Here is a 24,304-nt window from a genome sequence, read left to right as displayed (position 1 = left end):
TGTGTGTGTGTGTGTGTGTGTGTGTGTGTGTGTGTGTGTTTGTGTACAGGTGCATGTTCACATGTGTGTCCTTTGGGAGAAAAAAATGTATTCATATATATTTGTATGTATACTTATATATATGTGTGTGTGTGTAGACAGACACACATGTATCTTATTATGGAACCAGGTTAGCCAAGGCATAATTTACATAAATGAAAGGTCACCTTTTTTCACATAGAGTTCTCTGAGTTTTGAAAGCTGCATACAGTGATTGCTCTCCACCATAATAAAGATGTCGAACAGTTACCACAGCCCATAGATTCTCTTGTGCCTCTTTGAAGTCAGACTCTCCCAAAACCCAAGCCCTGAAATCCATGTATCTGTTTTCTGTCTAAAGTTTCACCTTTTCTAGGATGTCACTTAAATGGAATTGTGTAATATGTGTCATTTTGCTCTGATTTCTTTAACATCCATAAAGGCATCTGAGAGTCACCCATATTGTTGCATATGTGACCATTCATTCCATTTGCCACTGCGTAGTTTCCACTGTGTGGAGGTCACCTGGTACATGATATTTGGGTTCTTCCAAGGTTTTATCAGTGATGACTGGAGTACCTGTAACATTTCCGTGCAGGTTTTTGTGTAATGTGGTTAGTCATTTCACTTGAGATAAATATTTAACAGGTAGGGTTGCTTGATCATATAGTAAGTGAATGTTTGGTATTGTCAGTTTTTTGTGATTTTTGGAAAATATTTTGGTAGGAATATAATGACACAATTTGCCCAGTAAATATACTGAGACATTTTCATGTACTTTTGCCACCCATTTATCTATTTTTGGTAAAGTATTGCTCAAATATTTTCCCAATTTTAATTGAGTTTTTTTCTCTGTTACTGCATTTGTTGTACATTCTAGACACAGATTTGTGTGTTACAAATATTTTATCCTCGTCTTCTGCTTATCTTTTTGTTCCTTTTAACAATGTTTTTCAAAGCACAGCAGTTTTTCATTTTGAAGTAGCCCTGCTTAATCAATTTTTCTATCAACAATCACACTTTTTGTGTTGTATCTAAGAAACCTTTGCTAGCCCAAGTTTACAAGGATTTTCTGTTTTCTTCCAGAAATTTTATAGCTTTAAGTTTTACACTTCTGTCTGTAATTTACAACATGGTAACTTTTTAACCAGAAGTAAATCATAACAATACACTATTTATATCACAGGAATTTTTTACTCTTAAGTGCATTCTTCTTGCATTTTATTGCTGTGGTAGTATCAGCCATGGCATACTTCTTTCCTTTGTAAAGGAAAAACATGAAAGAAATTAGTTTCTCTCACTTTAAAAAAGAAAAGGTAGAGGCCGGGGATGTAGCTCAGTGGCGCTGCACCTGCCTGACTAGCACAAAGTCCTGAGTTTGATCCCTGGTACTACAATAAATAAATAGAAATGGGTAGTGACTTTCCCTTTGACAAAATAGAAAGTGAGTACAAAGTTGGATGTTGTAGAATGTAAGCACAGTTTCACCACATCCTAGTTCTCTCGCTTTAGATTGAAAATTACTAAATTTCATATTGTTCATCTATAAATAATGAAAATATCTACTTTACAAGGTTGTTGTAAGGATTAAATTAAATAGTATATGTAAAAGTACTTACTGTAGTCTCCGGTGCACATTAGATTTTACTGAATGTTAATTTTTTTTCTTCCTGACACATCTATAATTTATGATGCTAAGCCATGCAGTTTCAGGAACACATACATGCATTCCTCATTGCCCTCTGATCAACACAGTCAATGCTGTTCAAACTTTTCTTGGTATTTTACTGAAAGGTATTTGGGGTTGCAAACTTGGAAAATAAATATACTAGACAACATACTTCTCATCTTTTGGAGAGGCTACTATATATTTTCAGTCAAGAGTTTAGGGAAAGAAATTCAGTAACCCAGTGTAGTATTTAGTGCTTCATTCTGTTGGTTGTCTTTCTTCAAAATAATAGTTTTATTGAATTCATGTCTGGTGCATTCTAGGCTACAAAGGTCTGATAGACATTACCCTGATCTTCACCACAGTTCTTCAACTTGTAATACCGAGGTTCAATAATTTGTATAAGGTTAAATGATGGGGAGGCAAAGGAATCAGTGTTGGACTCAGGTTCTTCCATCTAAGTCCAGTCTTTTAGTGAACAGTCCTAGCATGCTGACTTTTTGTCTTACAGCTTGAGCCAGTCACTGCTCTCTATATAGCAATGTTAACCATCACTCAGGATTCTTAGAAAGTGAACTTGCAGCCTTCTGTAGTTAAGTTAGGTCCTTCCATGTTTTCTACAGGGCTGATTTCTGGCTGTTAAATGATCTAAGTAGTGCATTTCAGAACATTTTCCTGGTTTTCACCTCCCTCTTCCACTCTGGTACCTGAAATTAGACTCTAACATTGGCTTGAGTAATGCTAACTGAACATGTCAAGCAAGCCTGAGTAGCTGCCACAGCACTACCCTGTGCATATGATGGGGTGTCTCTACTCACTGACTCTAAATAACTAGTGCCCTAAATCCCCGCCTATCTGTTGTGGGAAGGAGCCCATCACATTCCAGACATTAGCATTTATATCCACTTTGTCACAAAGGAGATTAGCGGCACTGCACTATTTATAGAACCCTTTCCATGCCTAAAATTGATGCTCAGCCTTGGTGGGTTATAGAATCATGGAGAGCAGAATCCCGCAGTGTGTTTCTGGATGCAAGTCTTAACACAAACCAAAAGGTAACTGTAAACTGGCTGTGGGCAATGAAGGTGCCCAGGGGTGCTGGCAGCAAGCACATTGTACCCAGTGCCAACTCACACACCTTTAAGGTTTTGTATTTTTAGGTATTACATCAGTGTAAAGAGAGAGGGGCTCTGCAGTTGGAGGGATCTTCTACTTTGGCCAGTGCTACCTCTTCGTCAGAATTGTACTCCCCTGTAGGATTGAGAAATGACATTAATATATGTGCCAGCTCTCATCACAGTGCTTGCTCTACACAAGCTTGGTGTGCAGAAATTTGGCCACACGCTTACCCTGTTGTTCTGTATTTGTTCATTCATTTATTCATTTCCTCCCTCTCCTGCTCTCTCTCTCTCTCCCACCCCTTCTCTTTGCCCCTCTTCCCCTCTCTCTCCCTCTTCCCCGTCTCCTTCCCCCCCCTTTCTCTGTCTCTCTTCCTCTCTCTCACTGCAGTAAAAGGATAGAAATAAGAGTGAGCATCTTGTTAAAGAAAACATGTAGCTTTTATAGCTCAAGAGGAATTGAGGGTTGATTCATGCATGCATGAGAAAACCTAAACATTACCACATTAGCCCTGAACTTTTGCATCTGACTGATACATGCCAGGCCAGCAAGTAAAACCAACCCGGAGCCTCAGAAGTCTGCCAGAAACAGAAGAGTTTCTTTGCTTGTTTTGCTTTTTCCCTGGCAACAAGCTTCCTGCTGTCCTCCCAGACCAAGAGGAGTGCTGAGTGATGTCACTGACGCCTACCGTTTAAGAGTGCAGACCATTTTACTAGAGGACAGACAGCTACCTGACCAATGTGCAGGCCTTTATACTGAAGACATCATTTTCCTTTAAGAGCAGTGGTCTTTTAAGAATGTCTTTGGACCTTTTCTTAAGCAATACCTGGTAACCAGTGGTTCAGAAGATGGGATGGCTTTTGTTCTGGAGCCCACAGTTCTGACTAGGGTGGTGGCAGCCAGCAGGGCTCCCTGCGCTTGCAGAGCGAAGAGGGGCTCACCGCATCCCATCCTGTTCCTTCTTTTCAGGTTTGGCAAGGCACATCCAGCAGGCAGCCAGGAAATAGGTGATTACAGCTCTAGGGTTGCTTTCCTATGGCTCTAAAGACTAATTCCACCTCGGGAGGCTTTGATATATGTCTCTTTGCATTGTTTGTAAAAAAAATTCACAACCAGCAGTCAACAAAATGTTGGGCCTCAGGAAATGTCTTCATGCAGAGCATAACAGTAGGCGCTATAGGAAGTAAAGAGGGAAAAAAAAGAATGCTTCATATTGAGAGGCCTGAAGCTAGGGGACAAATATAAAACATATTATTTCCTACTAAAATCTGAGAGGGCCTCCTATAATCCAGATACTATGTTCAGTTTAATGCATGAATATATCATCTCATTAAATCCAGACCTCTCAACAATTCTGTGAGATGGTAAAATCTTCAATTTAAATATGGGAAAAAACCCAAGTTGAGAGAGTCTTAGCGATTTGCTGAGTTAATAAGTATTAGAGATGGAAATTCAGGCCTGATTACTCCAGAGTCCTTGTTTTTAACTATAGTTTGGCTACGATACCTTTCTCAAGTCAAAGTTGTAAGTTAAAAAATATGAGATAACCCTGTAGCCAGGGTCACAGACCAAGGGCCTACTGGCCAAATTCAGGCTGTGCATGTGTTTTGTTGGATCCAAATAGCCTTGAACTATGTGCATTTTCTCTCTACTCTTATTTGTTGCTATTTTTAAATTTAGTAGGAAAATCCAGAAAAAAATATCCAGACCCTTGGATTCATTTGAAAGTAAAATGTGGAAGCAAACGCCAGGGATCCCTGCAGCAGAGCTGCTCTTTTCTCTTGGTGGATGTCCCTCCCTCTCTTTTTCCCTCCCCGGCCCCAGAACCAAAGCCATTGTCATCAGACTTTCCCCACTGTCTTTCTGCCTGGGGCCTCAGGAGGAAAGAGAACCTTTTGAGTACTCAGGTCACTGTGGCAGTTTTTCTTACACCTCCTCCATTTCTTCCCCTGTTCCCTGCCTGCATTTGGGGTGGGGGCTGCATTTTGTAAGGTAGACAGGTGAAAAGTTGATTTATTCTGTTTTATTGGAATCATACTCAAAGTGAGAGCAGTTTCCTGTCCTGGGAACAATAACCACACCTTGAAATCAACCTCACACCTGTGATTGGTTGGCCTGTGTTGGTGGCTTTAACAGGGGCTCGGACCCCCTCTTGTTTCCCACTCACAATGTCTCCGTCTCTCCATCTGCTTGCCCAGTGCCAAGCATGCAGTTTGCCAAGGATCTACTTCTAGTAAAGGAGAAGGAAGGTGTCCTTCATGTTCCTATCATCCGGAGCGGAGACTTGAGCTACGAGTCCTCAGTGAGGTGCTACACACAGAGCCACTCTGCCCAGGTCATGGCAGATTTTGAGGAGAGGAGAAACGCAGACTCTTCGAGAATTACGTTTTTGAAAGGGGAAAAGGTAAGTGGACTTGTGGGGGCTGAAAGAGTGAATTCTCTTCTTCCTTGTCACCCTTTTTTTTTGTCATAGTGAGTAAATTAAACAAGCTCTGTTGGGTGGTGGCACACAGCTGCCATTCCAGTACTTTGGGAGGCTGAGGCAGGAGGACAGCGCTTTGGGCAACTTAGAGACTGTCTTAGTTACTTTTCTCATTGCTGAGACAAAATACCCGACACCCAAAGTTAAGGGAAGAAAGGTTTATTAGGACCACATTTGTTGAGTTTTCAGTCCATGGTTGGCTGGCTCCAGGGCAAGGTGGCACTGCAGAGGATCATTGTAGAGGAGAGATAGTTCATGGCAAAGCAGAAGACCACAAAAGCAACAAGTGATGAGTCCGAGTGACCGGTGACAGAACCTCTTTCTGCCCCTAGCTAGGCTACCTGCCCTCTAGACCCAAGTGAGATATATGCTCAGGGCCAAAACCTGTCACTTATCTATTACCTTTAGCCATTGTCTTCTTATTTGAACAAAAGACTTCAATTTTACCACAAATTTATCAAATGTTTTCTCATAATTAGTTGTTATGGAGCTTAACATTTTGATTTTACCATTATAGAGCACTCCATATTTGTCCTCTGTTCATCTTTACTATTAAAAACATGACAGCTTTCTTCTTTGGGACTCTCATGAGTTTTACACAGTCATGGATCACAAAGCCTGGCCCTACTTATATATTTAATTCGGATTTTTCTGGTGGCAGACTGAAGCATGTTTAATAATGCAGATACACCCTTCAGCTTTGTGTCTACAAGTCTATATTTGTTTTCAGTTTAAAAGAAGATTCTCTGCCTATTGAGATAGTTTTTAATTTATCAAAAATAAAAATTACAGCCTAATAGTCTGTGTTACCCACACGAAAATCTGTCATCATTCCTAAGCACAATTTGGAATCTCCATTTTCTTTGGCTTGCTAAGCATGTCTTTGAAGCTTATCAATTACTAATAGGTCTTCTTCCTAAAAAGAATCTGAACATTCACTACTAAATTCGTGCATTCCATAAAGAATTCTTACTGTAGAAAAGATGTTCTAAGAAAAAAGAAGATCCTTCAGGGACTTAAAAGCAGGATAACAAGATACATATCAATATTCACTGCGAAGTCTGCTTACCATTTGAAATGACTCAGGACGCACGCAAATGGCATTTCTCTCTGTCTACATATCCTTTAATAAAGCAGGGTATGGATTTAACATGCTGTAACTAAAAATATCCCACTTCATATCACACGACTCTACTATTGAGGCTGCCGTCTCTCTAAAATATTGTGGTGCCATATTATCTTTTCTCAAAATAACAACCCTCAGTAGAGAATCCTCAGTTTGCAAAACACTCAATTTTGTTCCATCAAGTGGGGATTTGGGTTGTGTTCTCAAGCTTTTTGTCCTCAGCACTTTTCAGATGAGATTCTATTTGGCAGCAGAGTTGAAAATTCTTTGCCATTAAAAGGTAACTCAAGGGCTGGGGATTTAGCTTGGTGGTTCCGCTGCCTGCTTTGTTAGCGCAAGGTCCCAAGCTCAATACCTCGTACCAAAAAAACAAAAAAGGTAACTCAAAGGCTTTCTTTGTTCCTTATAAGATTATTCAATTTTTACAAAGCAAAGGAAATGTTCCTCATCTTTCCAGGAGGTCTAGCATATATTGAATCCCCATCATGAAAAGACTACTTTTGTAACATGTTCAGATAGATAACATGTGGGGATGCATATAGGTGTTCTGCAGGTGATTTTTAATGGGCTATTTTACTGATTCTGCTTTTCATAACTAATCATTAATAATTCAAAATGGTTTCAAATATTCTTACAATCCAACTCTTGTCATATAGGTTGGCCCCATTCACACATGAGCTGTCAGATTTTGTTATTTTTTTCTTTTTTTGAGACAAGATCTGTCTATGTAGTGCAGGCTGGCCTGGAACTCACAGCAATCCTCCTGTCTTCACCTTCTGAGTGTCAGGATTATAGGCATGTGCTGCTACCACCATGCATGACATAAACTATTAAATGTTGTATTTTATGAATGGAACTAGCTTGACCCTTCTGAATTTATGTTAACTCTTTGGTTGATTCAAAGAGGAAAAATAACTTTCTAGGAAAACCAAGCAAGTTATTGATCTATTGTGTCAAAGAGTTGGTCTTGTGCCATTGGCTCTAGGTGAAGAACTGCACTGTCTACGTCCATGATGACTCCATGTTTGAGCCTGAGGAGCAGTTCAGGGTCCACCTCGGCCACCCTCTTGGGAACCACTGGAGTGGAGCGAGAGTTGGGAGGAATAACATGGCCACCATCACCATATCCAACGATGAGGATGGTAACAGAGGAAGTGGCCTTTGCTTACTCTTAAGTTGATGGGACATAAGCTGATATTTTATTAGTAATGTAATGATTACTATTTTGAAAATGAAAGTTATAAAATTGTTATATATAAAAGTGTTATTAATAATCTCTGAATATTTATAGAAAATGTTTGCAGCAAGTGATCACCTATACAGCACTCTAGTGAGCTCATAAATATTTTAAATCTCATTCCCTACCACGTTGCCAAGAGATGAGGAACAAGTATGGTTAAAAGAAAGCACAGAAATTTTAAGACAGACAGAGAGTAAAAAAACACATAAGATATTACAGGTCAGGAACAGAATTGGAGATACACTCAGAATCAATTGAATACAATGCACTGATTTAAAGCACTGTTACCTTCCTAGAAAAGTAATTTCTCAACTTTCTTCTAATTGATCTGACAAATTAACCTAAAAAAAAAAGCCTAAATTTCATAGTCAGGTGTTAGCAAAGAGTGACCCAGGCATTAGAGGAAACTAAATCTATTTCAACCTGAGACATCACTGTTTTACTAAAATAGGTATCTTAAAGATACCTTAAAGTGAATATGTAATAGTGTTATGAATAATAATATCTGATTTCTATCAAATATTTGTTGTACATCCTAAGTGTATTATCTTACTTCACTTAACATGATGCAGTAGGTGTACTTCTCCCTATATTATATGTGAAGAAACAGGGCTTTGGCAAAGTTGTTTAATTTGCACTCTTAGTCACACAGCTATAAACAGCAAAACTGGATGGGAAGCTGATTTTTTCCTGTTCTAGAATCTGCACTTTTAATTACCCTGAGAAGTGGTGAGACTCTTGGGTTCCTAATGAAGTATCAAGAACTGGCTTGAAAGTTGTATAAAATTTAAAAAGTTGGCCTTGACACTGAATAAGTACTTTATGCAAGTAGACAGCTTCAGATCTCAAAGTGAGTCTCTCCCAGGCACCTAGAAGACCCAGTGATTGAGGCTCAGAGGTAATAAATCTACACTGTTCCAGCAAAGTCCTGATGTTTCTCAGAGCATTAGTAAAGGAAACTGATGTCTCCACTGAGGATTATCTTCTATAGTTAGGAAGACTTGATTTTCTGAGAGAGAGAGAAATGTAGCGATGAGAAATTTCTGCAGTGCATATACTAAAAATGGAATAAAATTTGTAACTATTCTCAAATTTACCATCTTTTCACCTCTCTCTCTACTTCTACCCCATCTCATCCTTTCTCATGGAGGTAGAAATTTTCAAATTTCTTAGTAAAAACTAGCACAAACATTATTAGTGACAGTAGTGCCTCAAACCAGACTGCACTAGGAAGATTTGTGTTCCTGAGTTATCATTGTAGCCAGATCCTCAAACTAACCATACTCCGCTAAATAATCTGTGAGGAATTAAGAAAAGCTGAGGGTCAAGGAGATAGGAACCCTGGGAGTGGGTATCCAGAGACCAAAAAAAAAGATGGATTTGGTAAACTCAAGTAATATATAGATGAGATAAATTGCAGACCTTAGAAATTCATAGCTCACAAAAATCAATTCATAAAATCAACCAATAAATATTTATCAAGTACCTATTGTATCTCAGTCCCTTGATAAATTATGCAGATTTTAAAACATTCAGCGAACTGTAATGCCAAGATGGAAACAATGACATCGTGTATTTCAAAGTCTCTCTAAATATCTCCCTCATTATATTGTTTTTAATAAGCAAGATGAGAAATAAATCCTACAAGACCACGAATAAATTCCCTTTTCCAAAGCATTGCTTAAGAGTACATGCTGATTGGTTGTTATGACCACAAGCCATTTTGCCTGGGTGTTATTAACTTACAGGAATAGTTCCCCCTTGTTGTTCCCATTGTATGTTCAGGGGACTGTCTCTTGCATGCTGTTCATGATCGCTCTTATTTCCCTGTTTCCTCAGCTCCCACCATTGAGTTTGAAGAAGCTGCATACCAAGTCCGGGAACCTGTGGGGCCAGATGCCATTGCAGTTCTGAACATCAAGGTGATCCGCAGAGGAGACCAGAATAGGACCTCCAGGGTCCGCTGTAGCACCCGGGATGGGTCTGCCCAGTCTGGTGTGGATTATTACCCGAAGAGCCGAGTCTTGAAATTCAGTCCTGGTAATTCCAGTAATGCCAGTTCCAATCTATGCCTTTTCTCAATAGAGAGCTTGATAGCTTGTATTTGAAGAAAGGAGAAAGCAGAGAAACAAAAGAAAACTGTAGTTCTAATCATATAAAATATTTATTGAGCACATATTTGAGATGATAGGTAACCTTTTTAATTAGTGAAAATGGAAAAAATAAGTCTCAAACTGCAGAACGTGTTGAGTATTTTGGTTTAAAAGGATTTTTTGTTACCCTATTGGTTTATTTGAGTGATAAGAACACTTGGTTTGTAGGATTGGAAGTCCCATTTGACCCTGCTGTCCCTATTCCCCTGCTGGGTGTCTTCCCCAAAGAATTAAAAGAATCATACCACAGTGACATATGCACACCCAGGTTTATAGAGGCGCAGTTTATAATAGCTAAAACTTGGAAACAGCCCAAATGCCCATCAACTGGAGATTGGATAAAGAAGATGTGTTTTTTTCTATAAAATGGAATACTACTCAGCCATAAAGAATGAGAAACTAGAGACATTTATAGCTAAATGGATGCACATTGAGGCTATACTCTACGTGAAATAAATAGGACACATTTGAGTAAATACCAAATAGTTTCTCTGGTGTGAAAAACTAAAAGTGTAAATAAGGTTCAAGTGGTATAATTGATAGTGTGAAATAGGAAGAAAATGGCTAAAGGAGGAGTGGGAAGAGGAGGGGAATTGGAAATAAGAGGAAAAAAATATGAAAAAAGGAAAAAATGGAAACAAAATCTTTGTAAATACAGAAGGTTAAAGGGAGTAAAGGGAAGGCAGGGGAATGGAGAAAAAAATAAGAACCAAGATATATCCTGTAAAGGTACAAGATCCCAATGATAAGTGTAACTGTATTTTTTGCTTTACATGTACCAAAACACTTAATGGGGGAAAAAAGAACACTTGGTTCAAAAACGTATATACATCATTCAACAAACATTGGTGCAAAGCACTGTGCCAGGTCCTTTGGGCACAGCACATTGTGAGAGGAACAATCCTATGTTCAAGTGGTTTCACATCTACTAGGAAACAAGATACCCTGTTACAGGCTTTCCAAGAAAGGTTTATCCCAGAGAGAAATATAGAGACAAATTGAAGAAGAGAGAAAAATGTGAGTCAGGCCACACCAGCTTTATACTATCTGATGTATTAATATGATGAGGGATAGGTAAGGGTTGAATGTTTGCTAGTTTTATCACAGAAATTTCTGAAGAAATTTCTGAAAAGTCTGATATGGATACTGGGACCATTTTTGATGTAACCAGTGATGAACAACAGTATTGGTACTTTTCAGGAATGTCTTGACAAGTGAATGGAAAAAGTAAGAAATGATGGAGGCTGGGCCTGGGGGTCCCCCTATATCTATCATACCTCCATGGAGCTTTTCAGGGGTTTCAGCTCCATCCCTTTGTGTCTAGTAGATGGAAAAGTGGAGCCCTTCTTTCACATCTGCAGAAGGACCTCTCTTTCCAGTGTCTTTACTTTTTCCTTTTCTGTATAAGGATCTAGGGGAAAGCTAGGTCTGTAAGCACCCTAGCTCAGATTATCTGTAGGACAGGAAGAAGGGTACCTACCTTACAAGCAGGGATGTTCACGCCCTCAGAAAGTCATTGTACATCAAGGAAGGGGGTTTCTAAGCATTATACCTTTCTCCTTCCAACCACTAACCCTCTACTTCACAACCTCTGTGGACCCTGGCCTGGTTAAATAGCCTTGAGCTATATTTGAAGGGTATCTGGGTGTGTGGGCCTTCTATAGTGACCCAGGAGCTCATGCATAACTGTAAAGGGGGAAAAAAGCAAAAAAACTTGTAACCGTGAGAAAGTGTATTTTGGATCATAGATTTTTATTACTGCCAGCTAGTGTTAGGCAGGGGCCATTAATCCTCATGTGGTATTGAACAGTAAGTCAGCAGTACTGAGCCTCTGCCACAGGTGGAATTTATTCTGTAAAACAGATTCCTCACTTGAGATATAGCTAAAATGATTACCGGTCACTGTATTTATAGAAAACCTCTAGAAGAAAGGGACGTCTTTTCACATGACACGTGGGCAGTGCCAACACACACACTCTTGGGTATGTCCCCTACTGAGGCTTTGCTCTTGTTTTGTTCTGTCCTTTGCAAAGGTGTGGACCATATGTATTTTAAAGTCGAGATCCTGTCCAATGAAGACCGGGAATGGCACGAATCTTTCTCTCTAGTTCTTGGCCCTGATGACCCAGTGGAGGCGGTTCTTGGGGATGTGACCACTGCCACAGTGACAATTCTAGACCAGGAGGCAGCAGGGAGTCTCATCCTGCCAGCACCACCCATCGTGAGTTACTTGACCCAAAGTCTCAGCCAACAGTGGATGGGAACTGGAGAGGAGTGGGACATGCAGTGTACTGCTTCTTCATTGTTCTGACGCAGTGGCTCTCAGGACAATCTTGCCCCCACTTTGTCCCTTCAAAAGTCAATGGGCAATATCTGGAAACATTTCCAGTTGTCCCAAATGCCACACTATGATCATCCAGTGGGTAGGAGCCAGGTATACTGCTGAATCCTGCAATGCACAGGATAGCCCCCAACAACAAAAAGAAGCCAGTAGTGCCACAGGGCAGAAGCCTTATTCTCAAATGAGACTGAAAGCAAACCACGTTGATACTTTAGTCTAACAGAGACAGGAAGCCCAACATAATTTCTCTTCTCGCTGTTTTGGTGAAGACCTTGAAAAGTAAAGAAGTAAAACTACTCCATGTCTGTCCTCCTACATATTTAGCACACAGAATTAAGGAAATGCAGCAACACGGTCCCATAGTTCCCAGTTTGGGATGAACAGAGTGAACATGCTGACTTTACAATTAGGGGGAAAATATCTGGAAACTACCAGGAGACACCTAACGCATGGCAGGGGGAACGGTCAGAGCAAACACCTAACCTCCTGTTACTAGTCTCTGCTCTATTAAAAAAAACATTATTTATAAATGTGTCTTATTTGACCATGGAAGAAATATACCATCTTTATTTACTCTTATTTTAGCAAATGTGTTACTGCATACCATTAACAATTCCATGCAAGCTTAAAGTAGCAACTGCTCCTCATGATACAGCTTCAGTTCCACTGGACAGGAAAATAAGTGTTGGGGCTCTGATTCTGGCATGGATAATAATAATAAAGCTCTGAACCTGGCACTAGAAGGATTTGCCCCATGATAAAGAGCTACAGTATCTTTTGGGTATGCCTGATGAGGAATTGTAAAACCTTCTGATATAGTTTCCTAAAGAGTCCCTGGAAGCTAAGGGACTGGGGGTGTTGGGGAACGAGCTCTGTTCTAAGTCCTCCTGGTACCCAATCTGGCCTGAAAATGTGTTGTTCTTTCTCAGGTTGTCACTCTTGCTGACTATGATCATGTAGAAGAGGTTACCAAGGAAGGAGTCAAGAAAGCCCCGTCTCCAGGTTACCCTCTGGTCTGTGTCACTCCCTGTGACCCACACTTCCCCAGATTTGCCATCATGAAGGAGCACTGTGGTGAGGCTGGCATCAACCAGACATCCATACAGTTCAGCTGGGAGGTGGCCGCCCCCACTGATGGCAACGGGGCCCGGTCTCCCTTTGAGACTGTCACTGACAGCACACCGTTCACCAGTGTCAACCACATGGTAGGTCTAGGTGGCTGCACGGGGCTGAGGAGGGAGAGAACAGGCCTTGTTCTTTTTTCTAGTACTGGAGATCAAACTCAGGACCTTCTGTTTGCCAGGCAGGCTCAGTGCCACTGAGCTACATTCCTGGCCAGCGCCTCGTGCTTTGTTTCTCTGACTCCATCAGAATCCTTAAGGTCCATATGTGGCATCTGGAGTAAAACAAATTAGGAGGGACATACATAGTTTTAAAAATTATTATTATTATTATCTATAAGGAAAGGTAATAGAAATAATGGAAAGAGAACTAAGCTAGCAGTCAGAAAACCTTGTTTTACAAATCTGTGAAGCTGCCTACTTTTATATACATGGTGTAAAAGGTTACTTGACCACTCTGTCTCAACCTCCCGATGAACAAAATAATATTCCTTTAGCTTAGCCCTGGACAGAGTCATTGACAAATGTGATCTCTAAAAGATAAAGTAAGTCCAAGATTCCAGGAAGGTACCAGTAAGTGATCACTATCCTTTTCACATATTTTAAATCATTCAGTAAGTATTCAGATATAAACTCATTAAGGGAATAGATTAAAATTTTACCACATTTTATATTCCAAAGTACTGGCATATTGATGGCCCATAGTAGGAACCAATTTTTAAATGAAAAAATGGAATACCTATTGAGTGATCAGCAATTTGCAAAGTCTCCTGGGAGGACATGAAAAGAAATTCCTAAGTCAGTTACTAGCCTGGAAGAGCTTGGAGACCAGACTGCCACCCCTCACCCTATCAGAAAGCCAGAAGTAGTGATGTTTCCCAGCCTCAGGAGCCAGTCACTACTGTGATCCTGCTCACTGCACACGTCTTCCATAGCCGGTGTGAACGCGGCTGGGATTTGGGCTCAGTACAGTATCTGGCAGATAGCAATCAATCATTCAGTGATTTTTGATTGAAATTAGTTCACAGATTGGTTTTGGAAGTTAGAGAGCTCTTTCAGACTGAATTTCTCTAGATTCTCCTACTGGACCCACAGTTTGTTGTTACTGGGATAAGTTGAATGAGATAAAAGCAGAAGAAAGCTGTTAGACAAAGACCAGAGGGACGCGGAGGCAGTGTAGGGCCACTTGCATCCATTGACTTTGGCGAAGTTTATTCAGAAAGGCTAGAATTGCAATATAACCAGCTCAAATTTAAATCATTTTCTCTGTTATTGGCAAATTAAATTGGCAAGACTTAACAGCTTGTTGTTTCATAATTACCTAATTCTGTGTATTTATATACATGAGCCAAAGATACATTTTTACAGGCCCCAAATGCATGATTCTGTGACTAAAGTTTTTCTTCTTGCAGGGGTATTGGTGACCTAATACCTTAAATCCAGTTTCTTTTGCTTTAACTTTATTCAATGATTTATTTAGTACCATTATGTTATATGCATTTTTGTAAGATGCCTCAAACCCCTTCTGGACTAAGTCTACATATAAATAAATAAAGAGTTGGCAGCTAATTAAAAAAGTTCAATGGGAAAATATTCTTTAATTTTTAATCAACTCCAGTGAAAATTGTTTTCATGGGAAGAATTTATACATTTGTATGTTTGCTTTGTGGGAAGTCTAAGGCACACAGAACTACTAATTAATTTTTCTTGTATACATCCCTCTGTGTGTGCATGCATAACTTGGGGAGTCTTGGCAATCTCCATTTCCTTTGCAAAGATTGAGTTATTAAGCCCTCTTTTTGCTTCTGTGTGTCTGGAAATGTGAGAAATTTGTAGAAAGTCTGGCAGGTGCCAGAGATTAAATTCTCTGCTTCAAGCCTGCATGTTACTATGACCCTTACAGAGTGGGGGAATCAGCAGGAAAGAAAGAGAAATACAAACTTCTGGAGAGAAGCACCTCTCCTCTGCATCCGGGTGTCATTACTGTGGAGCACGGGCAGTGCTGCCTGGCACACTACACATAGAAGCCAGTACTATGAAACTGGGTTTTATGGAAAGAAAAAGCTTTATTGGGAGGCAACTGGTAAGGAGGCTAGGAGCTAAAAGCTCAAATCTGTGCCCCATCTTGGTCAATACTGGGAAAATTAGGGAAAAGCTACTTATTGGTTGGATAAGAAGAAAAGAGCATGTGTTTTTTATCAGGAGACTTACATTGTGCATGGAGATTCTGAGCTCATAACATTATTGACCAGATGATAGCCTTTTCTGCTCATGTTCATTCTTGAAAAGCAATTTCAAACTGTAGAATCATTATTAGTAAAAGACCTCGAGGCATTTACTGGAAGACAACTTAATTAAAGAATTTATATCCAGGACTTAGCCAGTTTCCCCATGCACTCATAAATGGCTTGGAGACCAACGAGTCCTGCTGGAAGTTCTGAAAAGCAGTTCAGCAGTCATGATGCCAGGCATAGTGTACAGAGAAAACTGCTTTGAACAGTCACCAGACATCTTTGGGCTCTTGCTGCAAGTCTTATCTATTTGCTCGTTTTCTGTCTTACCCCTTCGGCTATAAGTATACTCTGGTCCTTGTTCCTGGGTCACTGTGGAAAGTCTATGATGGTGTAATGAATGAACAAACAGAAGGACAGATCAGTGCTGGATGGATGGATAGATGGATGGATGGATGGATGACTTTAATAGATTACTTTACCAACAGTTGACTGTGTCATTCACCCTACATATACACTGTAAGGACGTGTTTGTGTGATGTGTGCAGGTCTGAAGTGCTTTATTCTTCCTATAGGTCCTAGATAGCATTTACTTCAGCCGGCGGTTTCATGTACGCTGTGTGGCAAAGGCTGTGGATAAGGTGGGCCATGTCGGGACCCCCTTAAGGAGCAACATTGTTACCATTGGGACAGACAGCGCTATCTGTCACACTCCAGTGGTGGCTGGGACATCTAGAGGCTTCCAGGCTCAGTCCTTCATCGCGACCTTGAAATACCTGGACGTCAAGCACAAGGAGCATCCGAACAGGTCAGGCAGGTGGCTCCTTTCATGATGAGTTTTCTAGGTAGGGCAGGTTCATGAGCGATGCTTCTGCAAAATAAAACAGTGGTAATTAATGCTTTAGCAAAAAGTTTTCTCCTGTGAAAAACTTAAAGTGTAAATAAGGATCAAAATGTATAACTGATATTGTATAACAGGAAAAAAAGGGCTAAAAGAGTAGGAGGAAGTGGGAGGGGTAGGGGAAAGGTAAAAAGGGAAAAGAAAAAAATATGTGAAAAGGAAAAACATGGAAACAATATCTCTGTAAACAGGGAAGGGTAGAGGGGGTGAAGGGAGGACTGGGGAATGGGGAAAAATAAAAATCAATAAAGGTGCAAGATCCCAGTGATGAATGTAACTGTACTATATACCTAAAATATGCCAATAACTTCATAAAGATAGAAAATTTTCTCCAAGGGTCACTCAAGGCCCAACCTGTCTATCTTCCTAGCCTTATTTTCCTTACCTCACTCTTTTCCCCTGCTCATAGCATTTCTTCTGGGAGTATTTTCACCATCTTCTCCAGTTCCATGTAGAGGCTCCTTTGGTACCCCTTTTCCCCTTTCAGAGCATTGCCCTCACTCATTCTGTCCACCATATGGGTGTCAGAACCCTAAGGGCAGGGACTAGGATTATTCAAGGTCTTCTCCACGCAGCTCAGTACTTCTTGGTACCTAAGAGGCACTTGCTGAGTATCTGTAGAACAAGTGAACAGTAGCCCTATCAAAGCCATACGTTACTAGATTTATATTTTCCTTTGCTGCCATGGTTTTGGAAGATAAATAATTTCATTTTTGTGTAGCAAAAGAAAATTCATACATCCCATACATTCATTGAACCTTCTAGAATTTAAGTTTGTAGCTTCAGAGAAATGAGTTCAGAGAAATAGGTCCCTTAGCATAGAAAAAAAAACTGGGTTTGAATGTGGGCCCGAGAATATACAAATAATTCTTTTCTTCCTCAGATTTCTTTTTGTTAAAGAACAATAACAGAAGAACCCAGGTTACAACTGACCTTTTTCTAGGAAAAGGGCCATCTGCTTTCTTTCCCATGTCCTCTTTAAAATGTGTCTCTTATGGAGACAAGCTAAGTAAACTCAAAACACACCCTCCATAAACATGCTGAAAATGTAAGTTGCACAGTGAAAATAAATGCAGCTCATAAGTACAGTTCTGTTGTATTACAGTCTTAACCAATATTTATGAAGCTCATATTTTATTTAGCATTGTATACTACATGCACTGGATAAACAAAAGAAATGAAGGAAATGGCCCTTGTCCTCATGGTGGGGAGGCAAGATAAGCAGACTGTTAAGACATACAAGAAACAACAGCCAATATAAACAAGTTACAGATACCCTGGTATGAAGGCAACCAAAGCGCTGAGCGATGTAGACCCAGGGCGAGTGTGCTGCCGGTTGAGAGCAGTGAGACCCGGATGTGAGGTGTTTGTGAGACTTACAGGGATCGGTTAGGTGGCTGTTTGTAGTTGGGGAGACACAGTGTAGGGAGGGCGGTATTGTCATTTCTAACATATTTGGCTGGTCAGAAAATTGCCCATAGAGTTTAACAAGTCAGTGTTTTCTCTTTGACTCAAATGCTTTAAAAATCTGAATGTGTCAACCATCCCAGCTACTGTAGATATTCCCTGAGACAGAGCAAGGGACAGTGCCTCTGCCAGCCACTCAGCTTTTGCTCCTGAGGAGCTTCCATTTAAAGCAAAAGGAAGCTTAAAAGTAATTTGTGGTTGTGATGTTATCTTTTCTTGTATAGGAAAAAACATTGTGATTCCTGATTGCTATCATTCTTGAGTCTAGAGAATCTCAGGAAAAACAACCCTGGTGTCCATTTATACCTTCATGTCCAGGTAGAACTCTTCCATGGCAAGCTTCTAGGGAGAAAAGACAAATTTTTGATGAGAAGGAAATGCACCCTGGTGATGGTTACAGCATGCAGCCAAACATTTATCCCTGCTTTCTCTACCCTAGGATCCACATTTCAGTGCAGATCCCACACCAGGACGGAATGCTGCCCCTTATCTCCACCATGCCGCTGCACAACTTGCATTTCCTGTTATCCGAGTCCATCTACAGGCACCAGCATGTCTGCTCCAATCTTGTCACCACCCACGACCTGAGAGGCCTCTCTGGTAAGGGACAAGTTTGGTCCCGGTTTTCCCACAGCAGCCCTGTGCAGGGCCTGGGGTTGTTTCTAAGTGGAGAGAGCTCTACTTTTCATGTATTGTGGTCCTCAGAATATGCATATGAGTTTTTCCTCCTTCACAAGCATCTAAACATAGGCAGCTCAGTGAGTGAAGCCAATAGGGAAAAAACAAGGACTTTGGAACCCAGCATATTCAAATCCTTATTTCACTACCTATATGACTAAAAAAAATAAATAATAATAACTTGGCCTGAGCCACTGCTTTCTTGTAAGATGAGGAAATCCATTGCTACTAATCAAGGTGAGGATTCAATTCACTGACATGTTTCAAGTTCCCACCATGGTAAATTTTAGTTTCTTCCTTTCCCCCTGTAGAGAGCATTTTTGGATTCGTGCCCTAAAAGCCCGTGATAGCAGTACTTAACATGCATGTGTTCCGTAGATTCTCTGGAAGTAGGAGTTGAAGTGGAGTTTGGGAGTGTAACTGTTTTGGGGATCAATACTCATTAAAAGGAAGGAGAGGAAACAGGATTGGGCAGAAGGAGAAGTCAAACTGCACTGCAGTGCAAGTGAGAAACTCCGGTGAGATTCGTCCTCCTTTTAGCCCAGACAGCCAGCCCTTGGTAGGCCCTGATCAGTAGTCACTGGGTACAGGCTATCCCTCCCAGGCGTGACCTGGGCTGGAGCCACTTGACAGTTGATGCAGACCTGAAGGGCCTGACAGCTGAGACAGAGCATCTCCGTATCCACCACAGCAGACACTTTGCAAAGAATCCTGTCCCTTTCCATTTACCTTAGCAAGTGCACAGTGAATGTGTATTTCCTCCCTTCACAACTGATGAATTATTTAACAGTGTTCGTGAAGATAGAAATGCATTCGTATGCTCTTTTGTATTCATTAGGCATCATTTTGGTAGTGATGGTCTTTATACTGTAGAATTAGCTGAGTACCGATTATTCTTGACTCATTGAGCTACACATGAAAATGTAATCGGTTCACGTATGCAGCTAATAGCAGAAGTGTGCTGTGTGTAGAGAGTGGAGCGTTGCACCTCTCCCTGCTTGTGAACATTTCAGTTCAACGAGGTCAGTTGACTGGCTAGTCTTCGTGGGACAAAGTGCTGGTTGCTAGTGTCAAGCATTCTAAGAAATGCATTAATGCTTTTAAAATACTGTCATCACTTTTAGAGCTCTGAAAATTTTATTGCTAATATTCTAAAATTATATCTGTGTTTAGCTCTCTGCTGCATAAAGGTCTTCTTTAATTTAGAATAGTTCACTTGCTTTGCAGTATTTGATCCAGTAGTTTTTGCCCATAGCAGGTGAGGTTGAGTCAAGCATCATTAGTGAGTTATTTATTCATTAAGACTCTTTTTTCCAAAGAGTTCAGGAACCTGAACTCTTAGGAAGGAGGGGAAAGAGTCAGATGTTGGTTGGTTGGCTTTCCATAAAAGCTGTTTTTAAAAATAATTCACCAATGAATGGTGCGTACAGTAAGTTCATTTCTTCAGGACTGATTGTCATGTACAGAGCCACACTGCCCAGGTGCACAGGCAAAGCTGCACTTCATTTTCTTTCCTGGCTCTGCTGTCTTTGTTCATGGTATCACTTTGTCACCACTTCTTTCATTGGAGTCCTCCCCTGACACATAGTGCAAGCAGTTTTGCTATTTGTAAGCTCTTTCGACCTTCTGCCCATGTGTGGCGAGCCATGGTCACTCCATCCAAAGTCTTGGATGGAAAGTTCTCTTAGTGTCCAGAGATCCACCCAGCTTGTAGGCATCCACAGACTGAGTCACCATTCCTGTTCCTTCCTTCCTGGCAGAGGCAGGGTTCCTGGATGATATGGTCTATGATAGCACTGCCCTGGGTCCTGGCTATGACCGTCCCTTCCAGTTTGACCCCAGTGTGCGGGAGCTAAAGACCATCCAGCTCTACAAACACCTGAACCTGAAGAGTTGCGTGTGGACCTTTGACGCCTATTATGACATGACTGAGCTCATCGATGTGTGTGGGGGATCCGTGACTGCAGACTTCCAGGTGCGTGCAGTGTGGGCTCATCCCAGGGTTGTGCATGGCTGGGTGCCATCCCCAGCCCTGTTTCTTCCTGAAACTCTTTGCTTAACACTTTGCAGCCAGAACCGGGCCAAGCAACTAAGGAAGTCTTCTTTATAAATCCCTCAAGATCTCTCAATTTTGTGGCTAGAGAGGGCCCCCAGGGCCCTCTAAATCACGTGGATGTGCAAAAAAATTACTGTCTGACATAGAGATTTATATAAAAATCTAATATTTACTTCTCTTGGAATATATGTTTCTTCCTTTTGTGCACATTTTATTTTGTTTGTTTGTTTGTTGGTACCAGGGATCAAACTTGGGCCCTTGTGCTTGCAAGGCAGGCAGCAGCACCACTGAGCCAAATCCCAGCCTTTTATGCACATTTTAAAAAGCTGAAAAGATTTAGAGAGGATGGTAGTTTATTGCCATATAGATGTGTTCTCTTCCTCACTTAGGGAAATGAGTCAAAATAGCATCTGTATGCTCTCCTGTCTTTGAGAAGACAAGGAGAACACTGTTATCCTAAGCAAGAGATCATTGTTTAAAACAGTTGGATTTTGTGTCCATTCGGAACTGACAACCCCTGGAAAAATAGACACATGCTTAGACCAGACTCTTCCATCCTCTCGGGAACATTGATTCTAAAGCAGGTTCCATCCCATTTTGAACATCTCTCTGAGTAAGCCAAAAATTAGATCTTCTGCGTTTCAAATTAGGTTTAACATTACCAAAGGAACATGCAGAGGGACTTTATTTTGGGAAAGTATCTTTGTTTAAAACGTATTGTTTTCTTCATGAACCCCTTGTTTGGCTTCCTCCTGTTTTTGTGTACACTGCTGCCCTCTGCTGAGGAGTTTAAAGTACTCTTAAATTTTGTTTCTTTCTGCAGTTGCATAATCTGTGGTCCCTGGAAAATGCAAAACAAAATGACTGCTCCTCTCCTGGCCCCTCAATAATCAGTATTCTCTGTTCTCCGTGATTTTGCTTCCATTACATTTTTGGATTTTTTAAAAATTAATTTTATTGGTACATTTTAGGTATACAATATAATAACATTCATCATTGGAAATTTGCCCCTTTATATAATCCATCTTGGTTCTCACTTTTTCCCCCTTCCCCTGCCCTCCCTTCAACCCCTCCACCCCTCCCTATCTACAATGGACATTTTTGTTCACAATATGCTTAAAAATCCCAAGGACAAAGGTTCCCTTTATGTATGTCTCACTGTTTAAACCAATACAGAAAAATTATATGCGCAGAAGTATTTCATTGTTGCTTGCTTTTTTCTTTTTTTTTTGAGTTGGTGCACATTCGTAAGACCCAGTGTTTACATTCCTCGCGGGGAGTTGGTACATGTACATAACCCATTTCAATTATATTTTCATCTCTTTCCCTTCTCTCCCTCATGTATTCCTCCATCTCTTTTCCCTTCCCATTTAAGAATAATCATTCTCCCTACTTCCTATTATCTTTTATTTTTCTCTTTATTTATATTTTGGATTTCTCATATAAGAGAAACAATGCAATTGTGTTTCTGATTTGTATCACTTGGTATTATGGTATCATAATGCGTCCGTTTTCCTACAGATGACTCAAAATTATCTTTCAACAAATGAGAGCATACCAAATTAAAAAGACTCTGCACATCAAAAGAAACAACTAAGGGAATATAAAGAAAACCTGTAGAATGAGAAAAAATTCTACCAGCTATTTCTCAGAGGACTAATATCTAGAATATATAAAGAACTAAAAAAATTTAGAGCCTTCCCTCAAATAACAGACCCAATCAAAAAATTTTTGCTTTGTTTCTTTAAAAATAAGTGAAACTGCTGATGGGTTATAGAAAACGATACAGAGCCTAAGTCTTGTTCAGATCTTTGTCTATCAGATACAGACTTGACAAGACACAACCTTTCTGTGCCTTAATGGAAGTTAGGACTAATGAGCTGAACACGGGGAGGTGCCCCACCATTTCTGGCATTTAATAGGTAGATAGTAAATATTTGTCAGGGTTTCTGTTCTTCTTAAAGACTGATAAGTTACCTTATGAGGGCTAAAAGAAAATAAACAATCAAAAGAAAACTTGGCTAATCAGCTAGATAATTGTTACAGTTTTAACATCAACAATTATGAGGTTGAGGCAGGTATATTTAGTAAAACCTGTATTATGGAGCAGACGTTAAGTGGGGCCCAGATAAAATTTGAAAATTTTCTAAAGAAAATAGAGCAAGATATGTCAAAAAGGGGTTTTAAATGAATATGAAATTAGTAATCCTTTGAAAAATTTGGCAGCAAATTTTAAATCACCAGCAACTGAATATAAAGTACTTTTAGTCCTGGGTGTGGTGTATGCCTCTAACCTCTGCTACTTGGGAAGCTGGAGTAAGAGGGTCATAAGTTCAAGGCCAGCCTGAATACTTTTACAAGACTATATCTCAAAAAAAACAAAAACAAAATCCGTGTTTCAAAAAATTGTTTTAATGTGTGCATCTTTTGTCACCCTTAGGGTTGAGCCCAGTACTAAGTGCTAAGCAGACCCTCTCCCCCTGTACTATACCCCCGGTCATGATGTCTTAAGTATTAGTGGACCAATACTTTTCCTTCATTACCAATAGAAACACTTTACAAAGTATAGTCAAGCCAAAGAAAAGCACAAGTCCCATAATACATTATAGTAGTTAGGCAATGACAAAATAAAATTGTTTCATACTTAATAAGTTAGCTTTATGATATATATTTAAGGAAGGGAATACAAAAAAATACTTTTAAAATGAATAAACTAACTCCCCCACTCACACACATATACAGTCAGCCTCACCATGAAAGGTGCTGCTTGTACAGTATTTTCTTTCCATCCTCTTTTTGTTCATTGCATACACCATAAATATTATAGACCCAAATTAATAGTAGTAACAGGAACCCCCTGAGAAAGAAGTATTCTCTTGGAAATGTGATATGCTGCTTTCTCAAAATTATTTCCAAAGCGTCACAGGGCACTTGGTTAGTAATTACTTGAATAGGTGAGTGGCTGAGTGAGTGAAAATTGAACTTGTGGTGGTAACCAGATGCCCCTGCATCCTGGGAGAAAGTCAGCATCTGTGTTTCCTCGGCAGGTAAGGGACTCTGCTCAGTCATTTTTGACGGTACATGTGCCACTCTATGTGTCCTACATCTACGTGACAGCTCCCCGCGGCTGGGCCTCCCTGGAGCACCACACAGAGATGGAGTTTTCCTTCTTCTATGACACAGTGCTCTGGAGGACAGGTACGCCCGGGTGTCCCCACTATTCTGCCCCTGTGCATCAAGATGCAGTAAGTGGTGATTTTGAACAGCAGCTGCCTTCCTATTGTCCGGAAGCCAGAGGAAGGCCACCTCACATGGGAAAGTACAGAGAGGTGGTTCCCGTACAGGAGCACTGCCACTGTCTGCTGATACTGGAAGGCAGGCAGTTGAGGGTGCAGAGCAGAGGGTCTCCATGACTCCGGGGTCCAAGATGGTCTAGCAGTAGCACAGCGAGTGTATGTGCTTTTGGAGTATGGGTGTGCCCTGGGACTCTGGTTGCAAATGGTGTGGTTCATCTTGTTTAAGAAGGAAAGCAATCTCCAAATCATATACATGGAAGTGGGAAAATATGTCAAGAGCACTCATTTGATAGTTATGTCAAGCGGTCCACTTTATTCACTTGGCACAGTTGACTCTTTCGTTGACTTTCTTTTTTTTTTTTTCTTTTTTTCTTTTTTTTTTTTTTTTTTTTTTTTGTGTTTTGTC

The 24,304-nt window shown here is 40.4% G+C and overlaps 1 protein-coding gene across 1 annotated transcript in view; it reads left to right on the top strand.

The window, feature by feature from the left end:
* Positions 1-24,304, top strand: part of Fras1 (Fraser extracellular matrix complex subunit 1) — a 406,016-nt gene that overhangs the window by 357,996 nt on the left and 23,716 nt on the right. Inside the window, exons 59-67 of the mRNA XM_010628378.1 lie at positions 5,005-5,210; positions 7,400-7,556; positions 9,494-9,694; positions 11,841-12,028; positions 13,078-13,353; positions 16,076-16,308; positions 18,308-18,468; positions 20,307-20,521; positions 23,650-23,800. Coding sequence (XP_010626680.1) covers positions 5,005-5,210; positions 7,400-7,556; positions 9,494-9,694; positions 11,841-12,028; positions 13,078-13,353; positions 16,076-16,308; positions 18,308-18,468; positions 20,307-20,521; positions 23,650-23,800 — 1,788 coding nt within the window. The remainder of the gene's footprint in view (positions 1-5,004; positions 5,211-7,399; positions 7,557-9,493; positions 9,695-11,840; positions 12,029-13,077; positions 13,354-16,075; positions 16,309-18,307; positions 18,469-20,306; positions 20,522-23,649; positions 23,801-24,304) is intronic.

Source organism: Fukomys damarensis, unplaced genomic scaffold (assembly GCF_012274545.1).
Source record: "Fukomys damarensis isolate Sample0158 unplaced genomic scaffold, DMR_v1.0_HiC HiC_scaffold_32, whole genome shotgun sequence".
Lineage (NCBI taxonomy): Eukaryota > Metazoa > Chordata > Mammalia > Rodentia > Bathyergidae > Fukomys > Fukomys damarensis.
The sequence above is the reverse complement of the archived record's forward strand: the minus strand, read 5'-3'. Positions and strand labels throughout refer to the sequence as shown.